Source organism: Panthera tigris, chromosome F2 (assembly GCF_018350195.1).
Source record: "Panthera tigris isolate Pti1 chromosome F2, P.tigris_Pti1_mat1.1, whole genome shotgun sequence".
Lineage (NCBI taxonomy): Eukaryota > Metazoa > Chordata > Mammalia > Carnivora > Felidae > Panthera > Panthera tigris.
Window position 1 is genome coordinate 52170434 of NC_056676.1, and position 9376 is coordinate 52179809.

General features: G+C 36.7%; 1 protein-coding gene across 3 annotated transcripts in view; it reads right to left on the bottom strand.

Moving 5' to 3' along the window:
- ANGPT1 (angiopoietin 1) overlaps positions 1 to 8739 on the bottom strand; it is a 239078-nt gene extending 230339 nt beyond the window's left edge. Inside the window, exon 1 of one of the 3 annotated variants that reach the window (XM_007075831.3) lies at positions 7906 to 8739. In XM_007075831.3, the coding sequence (XP_007075893.1) occupies positions 7906 to 8202 (297 nt within the window). In that variant the 5' untranslated portion in view covers positions 8203 to 8739. The remainder of the gene's footprint in view (positions 1 to 7905) is intronic. The other 2 variants (XM_007075832.3, XM_042972971.1) reach the window with 2 other exon arrangements.
- Positions 8740 to 9376: the final 637 nt, after the last annotated feature.

The window sequence follows — 9376 nt, forward strand, 5'->3', positions numbered from 1 at the left end:
GAACAGTGTTAAAATGTTTTACAAAATATTGGGATTATCTCTAAAGGTTTAGTAGCAAAATGCACTTTGGAGTTTTAAAATATTTATTCATTCTCTGAGAATGGAAACCCTCTAATAATCTTTAGGGTCTAGTACTATGATTCAACTCATTCAGGTTTCATGATCCTAATGAATTAGAATGATACATGTAACTAAATTTTCAGACCACCTTTCAAAATTATCATCAGCAATTCCACAGAAATATACAGTAAGTTTACAAATTTTATACCAGTGAGTTTGGTGGCTTCCATGTACACATTACTGTTTCAAGATATTCACATCTTATTTGCATATTACTAGTATTTCAGCTACTGACTTACTTTAGGTACAGCTTGATACTTACGCTAATTTGCATGCCCTTTCAATAATTCAATACAAACTTAGGAACTACATGCCAATGCAGACCCGTAATAAGTAACCTGTAGCCATGTAGCATGTATATACAAGTAACATTTATTATATTTGCTATACTCTATATTCTCCAGTACTTATCACTAAATATGCTAACGTCCAAATATGTTATTGATTAAATTATTAGCTGCCAGTAGGGTTATGCTGGGCTTTATGTTTTATACCATTTTCTCTGTTAAATATTACCTTTTCATATGTTTGAAGGAAGAAGTCAGGTCATTTGGCTAGGTAACCTAGACCAAACAAACTCAAAAACCTCTTACTTCTGCTATTTCTGTGTAAGAATTCGAGAAAAGTATTTGGTACAGAGTCTCAAAATATAAAGAAAAGATAATCCTTGGAGTGCTTCATTCTTTAGAAACATCTTTGATAAGGGAGGGGGCATATCTTTTGTACACTTTGTAAAGAGATTTAAACACTAAGAGGCCCTCCCTTCTATGACCATGGGGCCAGAACCAAAGGAGGTTTGGAACTTCCCAACTTCACAGCAAACGATAATCTTGTATTGGAACAAAAGGGGAGGATGACTCAGAATGTAATTAGGGTTGTGCATCTAAGCAAATGGTATTAAAAAAAGAAAAGAAGACAAGTCTCAGGAAAAGGATGCTGTTTCTACACAGAGACAAGGCCATGGCAGAATGAAAACAAAACCTCCTCAAGTAGCAAGTTATAGCACAGCAGCTGATAAACCTCTGTAAATTGTGCCTGAACAACCCACTTGTTGCTCCTCCCCTCCCATCATCTACACAAATGGGAATACTTGTAATGCTTATACCTAAAGCAAATGATAGAGGGAGGAAAGGTTTCTAAATAAATTGAACCTAAGAGGCTGAGCTGAAGCCCCAGTGCCATGAAAACAGAATGCCTCTGATGTTTTGTCAACATTCTTGCTGATGCCACAACCAACAGGTTGAAACAAGTACATAAAGCAAAGAACCCTGGCACCAAGGCCTGGTAAACCCAGATGCTGGTGATCTGCATTGTTATTCAGGTGCTTTTTCTGTTCTAACATGTATTTGCTTTTGGAATATTTCTCTGTCCACATAATGATGGGCAGGGGAAAGGAAAGACATGAAATTTCCTTGCCTGGAACTCCTCTAAAATGTCACCTCACAGCATGTCCAGATACCAAGCCAAGAAATGGCTTACTCAGGCTCTCTGCCAACTGGCATGGACCTAAAGATTATTTGACCTCCTGGAGGGCGATCTTTTTCCCACACAACAAACTTCACAATTTACCTTGCAATGGTCCCAATATTAATACCATATTCCTTTTGTGGTATAGGACAGGGGTCGGGAAACTTTCTGTAAAGGACTGGATATTAAATGTTAGCATCTGTGGTCTCTGTTGCAACCCCTCAACTCTGCCTTTGTAAGAAGAAAGCAGCCATAGACATCACATAAACAAATGGGTGTGGCTCGGTTTCAATAAAATTTTATTTATAAATGCATAGACAATTACATTAAGGAATGGGTGTGGTTTTATTTCAATAAAACTTTATTTACAAACACAGGTGGCAGTCAGGATTTAGTTCAAGGGCCATAGTTTGCTGATCCTTGATTTAAATGATGGAAATTCAGAAGATTAAAATTTGTCCTAGTACATAGTTAGATGGGTATCACAGGGAATATAGTTGAGTGTTTCATTTTCATACAAATATTTAATTATAGCCCAAATCTACTCATGGAATTCATTCATTTCTCTATTCATTAAAAAAAAAAAAAGTGTTCTTTCCAACTATGTTCCAGGTATTGTCCTAGAAAAGTAGATCTGCTATAAAAAATAACAGACGAAATAATAAATAAAAACTAGTGAACAAGACAGGCACAGTCTCTACCTCATAGAGTGTAAGGTTCAGGAGAATATCTTTTGCAAATATTTATTGAAGGTCTACTATGTGTTGTGTATATAGGTATACTACAGAGAATAAGACAGACAAGGACCTCTTCTGGCATTTACATTATAGGTAGAGGGAGAAAAAATAAATAAGGTGACAAACAATAAGCAATAAGAGGTCATGCTGTGCCACAAAGAAATAATACAGCATTATATGCCAAAAAGTCACTTAGTAGAATTCAGGAAGGTGGTAGGTAATAGTGCTCAGAAAAGACTTTCCAAGAAGATGACTTCCGAGCAAAGACCTGAATAAAAAGAAAGAGCCATCCATGCCAATATCTGGAGGAAGAATTTTCCTAGATAAGTAAATAGCATGTAAAGTCCCTGAGACAGAAATAAACTGGCCTTTTATAGAAATAACAAGAAGGCTAATGTCATTTGAGTAACTGGAATAAGGGAAATGTTGTAAATGATGAATCTAGAGGGGAATATGGGGGCAGATCATATATAGCCTCAATGTAAAGAATTTGCATTTTAGTCTTACATAATGAAAAACTGTAGGAAAATTTTAAGGAAAAGAATAATACATTCATATTCATTTCAGATCACATTGAACCAATAATTCCATATGAGATTGGTGCTACTTAAAAAAGGCTTCTGTGAAATGGCATGGTCAGGGGTAAAGAACAGTTGCAATCACCCATAGTAAAGGACCTACTTGCCCTGGTTCAAAAATCCTGCAATCTGCCAAGGCAGACAGTTTGAGAAGAGGCTTGCTTCTTCCTACAGAGAAATCCAAAAGACTATGATAGCTCCAACTGCCTAACTTCTAGGACTCAGAAAGGTTTTTCTGTCTTCTTGGATCTTTTGATTCTAAAATATAACAAGCAACAAATAAAACCTAACTATTCATTGAAAAGTTAATACAGGGGAAGACTCTCTACTTGGCTTGAAAACCAAGAGCTGATCTCAGATGAAGTTGGTAGGGACATTTCTACAACTGGATTTAAAAGACAATTATTCCTTTAAACTTTCTTGGCAAGTGCTATTTTTTCCCATCTTAGTGCATAAATTATATATGCATATTTTCTTCAAGTTTAGTGACAATTTTTTAAAAACATACTTATCAACTGTCCACTCATTTCACACATTCAGGAAGCACCCCTACAAGTGCAAATAAAACACAGAACATCCCCTCTGGCTTATTTTGCATAGTCATGAGCCACCAAAACAATGCACAGATGGGCGGTCATTTCCAATTACATAGATTCATATGTGCACATATTATACGCAAATATATGTCATTATTGTATGCAGTAAATTGTTGCCTACTGGCCTGGAAGTCCAAAATTATTTTTTCCCCAAAGGAAGGTCTAACTGACCCTCAAGTAAACTAGCACAAAGGATTTAAGCAAACTTTAGCCTCTAAAAGCAGTTACAAGCTCTCCTAATTTTCATTATTTTATTCTAGCACCACACACTGGAGCACCTGATGTCTTTTATTTAATATTATGATGGTAACAGAGATATTGTTCAAACCCTTAAAAAACATTTCAGATATATATGGGTAAAGAACTATTCACTACACTCAAGGGGACTCATACTCTGAGTCGGAAAACAGCCTCAAAACAAATAATGAAAACGACAGGAAGCGCAGTGCTAGCATGACACATGCAATGAACGTATTATGACAACATGGGAGAACTCAGCCTGGGAGGAGAAGTGGAGCGCAGGTACATGTCCTAGAGAAACTGGCAACAAAACTGACTCGAAGAATAATTAAGTGGACAAGATGGAGTGAAGGTACAAGTTTTTGAGATCCTAGATCACTGGCTAAATACAATTTGGATAATTAGTAACCACCTACTCCAGACTCAATATCGTTTTGATTAATATCAAGACAAAAGTAATTGTAGGATGTAGTGCTTGCCTAAATGACAACTTACAATCTAGTTAGGGAGGTAAAGGGTACACCCAAAACAAATTGTTAATAGTACATGGTAAAGTATAGATTGCAACACATAGACAATGCATCCATTTATTCATTCAACAAATATTTACTGTCTGTCTGCAAAGGACTGTATACTGTTTTAGGCCCTGGGGATATGGCAGTAGGCGAATACACAAAGTCTCACGGACGTCACATTCTAGTGGATATTAATATGGGTTAATATTGGTAATATAGGAGTTTCAAAAAGATGATTATAATTCTCTGAAACAAAGAATGTAAGTAGAGGATGTTATTAGTCAAAAATTGCTGTCAATAGAAACATTTAGCCAAGTGTTCCAGTAAAACCTTCTCACTTATTAAAATATTTTGGATGGCAATTCATACCTACATTTTCTACTAATAATCATCAATTCATCAATTTTATCTAATGTAAAATATTTGCAGTAGCTAGACCCTTGTTCTCTGTTACAAGGTATGTTTTTTTACTCAATTTATACTTTCAACAACAACAACAAAAAGACATCATTTGGCGAAGGCAAAAGACATATACGTATACGTATACATATTAGTGAACTTCTGGGATACAGGAGAAAGAAAACAATAATTCAAGAAGCACAAGACATAGTGACATTAAACAGTAGACATTTCTCTGTCAAAGAAAGGTAGAAAGGAATCAAATGAGAGTGGCAAAGTCACAAAGGCCATTTGTACTTACTGTTAATATCCCAAGACCTGGTCATCTCAGGTATTGGGTACGGTTTGCTCATAATTCTGAAAAGAACTATACAATTGAAGAGAGTTGAATCTAGATACACAGCCCAGGTGTTTTACCCAATGAAAGGGTGATTTTTGAGCTTATTATTTATATTGCTCTTCCCCATCTGACAAGTGAAAATAATGCTAGCAACCTAACTCACAATTGGTGTTAATTGACAGGTTACTATGTAAAGTTGATCTCCTTGAATGAAATCCATCATATCAAGAGACAAGTGCCAAAACAGTTCCAACACTTATGGTAAGCGACACATCATTTGCCCCCTCGCATACCTTATTTCTCATCTTGTTCAATGGCAAGACCAGAAATGAGGTGTGAGAGTGTAAGTAACAGCCAATGTCTTGTGAAGAATATTTGTAAAAGAATCCAGTTTACCAAACTTCATGGAAGGTATCAGATTAACATAAATTATCATCTGTCTGCATCTAGCATTTGGAACACACATTCTACATCAAAAACTTTCCTGGTAGTGATGCCATGAGCTGCATAATAATCACCATGCTTTGATTAATTATTTGGCTAAATGGATGATTTAATTGCATTTACACTGATAACCTCAGTTTCTGCACTGCATTGCTTTTTATCCTAACACAACTATTCGGAATCAAAATAGAAGTAGTACAACTTGCAGTATTAAGCATACTAGTTACAGTAAAAAGATTTCCATTTGAATTATCAAAATAAATACATTACAAGAAATTTAGAACCTGAAGTAAAAAAATCCTCTAATTAAGGGAAACTTGAGAGAGCTTTTTAACAAGTCCTTTGCTGAAAGAATTTATTTGGTTTCTTGATCCTCCTACCAATCGCATTAACAATGACAAAAGATATGCAAATTTAAGCAGACAATAGTCAAGCCAAATGCTCTGACTCATACCAACAGGGACATTTTCAGCATATAATCAGCTCAATTCACGTTAGCAAGGGTCAATGTAACCAAAGAATATTTGCATAGTTACGCTTGGCCATAATCTGAAAACTATGCCATAATCATTGACCAAGAACAATGCAAACAAAAATCAAATTTATTTCACACAATAAATTAACATACGAAACATGTGCATGACATAAGCCCAATAGAATCACATATTTACCTTATTGCTGCTGAATCATTGCATAGCAACAAAAAATATGCATTACTATGCCTGAATCACCATTCTGACTCTATGTTTTACATAAACAAAATATTACATTTTTGGTAGAATAGCTTGAGTGGGACAATTTGGGACTAAATTTCCCTCCCAGCCCCTTCAAATTATCCAGACTAATTTTAATGTTTGAATTCTCATTAAAAACTAGATGGATGCTGTAATGAGAATAGTAATAAGCAATTTAACCAAATTAATTTGTTTACTATTAAAATATATTTTGCTAAAGATAAAACAGATATCCTATTACAAACTACTGCTACAATTAGTGCTTGAAATTTAAACTACAATTATCAAAAGGGTGCAGAATTTGGTTTGCTTTCTATTCTTCCGCCCCTATTGATCTTTTTCACCTGTAGTCTACAATAGGAAGATTAACTACAATTCCAGGTTTGGAAACTCTGAAACTACCCAGTTTCAGTTAACTTGTCAAATAAAGTATCAGTGATCTTAGTTCAGTCCCTAGTGGACAAAAGTAGAATAACTATTACTCGCATGATTCAGCAGGCAGTGCTCTAAGTGAGCGTGACAACTCGGGGGAAAACAGAGCATTTGTCGTTCGCCCATCTTCTTAAAGTGCTTGCTCTGTTAAAAGACTAATTTAAAGAAGACTGGACTGGCTATGTTCCTACCTATATGCACCAAATGAATTTTTAGCAAAGATCTCCAGGAGAGAAGAATTTTCACAAATGTGATATTGCCACCCTTCTACTGACATAGTTGAATACTCTTGTTATCTGCTGTTTACCTGTTACACAAACGGAGAGCAAAGAAAGAAGGAGCTGCAGAAAGTATGTTCATATTTTAACAGACATATTTTCAACAAAAACTTCTAAATGGTTTATAGAGAAAAACTGAATAAAATGTGCATTTTGATTTTTATAAATTGGGATTAACTGCATATTCAACATTACCATTCATCTGGATACTTCCTGCATGGCACTGTGGTTACCACAATGTCCTGAGAAAAGAGGTATTTCAGGACTATAGCAAAGCCTACACGTGCTCAGCTCCAATCTGCAGGTGCACGCTCTGAAAACAGCAACCACCAGCTCAATCTCTCCTTTCCCACTGGGCAAACAACCTCTTCCTGAGGAGTTCACATTAAAATTTATCTTCAGGATTTTCAGGGATGGAAAAAATATATGACATAAATCTGTCCTCTACTATTCTATTACTTGCTAAAATTAATTGTCTTTATATACTTACACAATTTCTCCAACCAAATATCATACTTTACACTTACTCTCATTTCATATTAACTTTACTAGAGGTTGAGAAAAACAAGTATTTGGTGACGATTCCTCACCCTAGCTGCACAAAATTCCTGGTGTGAAATTGATTTGATTCTAAATTAGTATTGTCATTATTTTCTTTTTTCACCAACTTTCTCAAGACACACAAGGCTTTTTGTTTTTTTTTTTCCAAGTTGGGCTTTGACAGAAAAATCAAGCTAAATTTTAAGTAAGAGGAAACCAGAAACATCATAAAATGTGCCACTGCTAGGCACATAAACGGGTTGCCACCCTACCTTCACAGGCTTGCACAACAAGCCTGAAAACCTTGGCTCACCCATGAAGTCACTGGGAGCCCGCCGGCTTGCATTTGCAAACACTGCCTCCCTCCCACCCCCACCCCTGAGCAAAAGGTAAACACACAAATGCCCCCCTAAGGAACTCTAAGTCAGCTGCAGTGCAGAACGGAAAAGGCTCTGTGCAATTAGAAACTGAAAGCAATCACTTACTTTTTGCAGCCACTGAGTATAATTTTCCATCACATGCTCCAGATGTTGAAGTTTCTGGGAAGAGAAATCCGGTTCCACGTGTGGAGCATCTCTCTGCAGAGCGTTTGTGCTGTACTGGTCTGTCGTACTCTCACGACAGTTCCCGTCGTGTTCTGGAAGAATGAAAGTGTAGGCACACTGCCCATGTTGAATCCGGTTATATCTTCTCCCACCGTTTTCTGGACTTCGCCGCTGGTTGCTGCACCCTATGTGAGTCAGAATGGCAGCGAGGAAAGCAAAGGAAAGGAAAACTGTCATTGTACTGCCAGCTCTCTCCTTCTGTGCCTCTCGCAAAAACTTGCTCCTTTCTTCTGACCTTTAAACTAGTCTTTATTTTAGGTAAAACTGCTTGTTTGTTTGACTTTATCCCCCTCAGAGAAAACTTTTGAAAAAGAATCACAGAAAACTAGCCATTTGTTAGCTTTGTTCTAAAATGTTAGTTTTTTTTTTTTTTTATTTCACTATAATGGTAGTTTCCTTGAGATATTTATTGCATAGTAGCTGAGATTTATTGTTTCCTCTCTGTGTGACCGTTCAGCGTAGAGCCTGCCTGAGTCAGCTGCGTGTACATATTCTAGACCCTTTCCCCTACCCTATCTGCAGCAGATCTGCTATTTTCTCCCAGACCTCAGTGAGTTTTATTAAGGTTGCACATCCAAGCCGAGCTGGAAGCAGGCAGCCTTTCACAAGATGACTTGACAGGAATGCATGAGTGTGCCCCTATGCTAAGGGTGGCTGATGGCTTGGAGCAGCGGATCGTCTTACAAATTGGCTAGATGCGCACGACCTCGATCATGTACAGCCCTCCCGCCCCCTTCCGCAGACAATTGCCTCCAGCCTTTAGAAGATCCCGGGCAAATCAATAAATAGAGCAGTCCACCTTAATACACTTTTGCTGTGCATGCTGACCTACTAAAACCTAGCAAACTAGCACTAGGTTTTTAAAGTTAGTATGTAATCGGGGAACTCTAAGAAGAAACATTAGCATAATGTCCAGTAAAATAATTTTTGATAATGAATGATGTCTGTATAAATATTTTACAAAATTATCCTTGACTCTGGGAAAAAGAATTTAAAAACATTTTTAGAGATGGTATTCTCTCCTTGTATTCACTCAGACTTTTAGGAGTTGGAGACAGTTATCAGGGAGGGTCAAATTAGCAAAACAAATTTTCATAACTTGTCACTCAAAGGAATGTAGATAGCATGTGCATATTAAGCAGAATAATCTGAGTATTTAGATTTCTGAGATAAGAATTTTAAATGAAACTATACCCCTGATCAGAACACAGCCCTGTGTGCTCTGTGTATACAAATTGAGCAACTTTCTTACAAAAACAGTGTGGTTACAATTTAAAACAGTGGCCAGAGAATTATTAATTCCTGTGGTACGTCCTAAGCACAGATTTCACAAGGACCTCTTTGGTGTTGC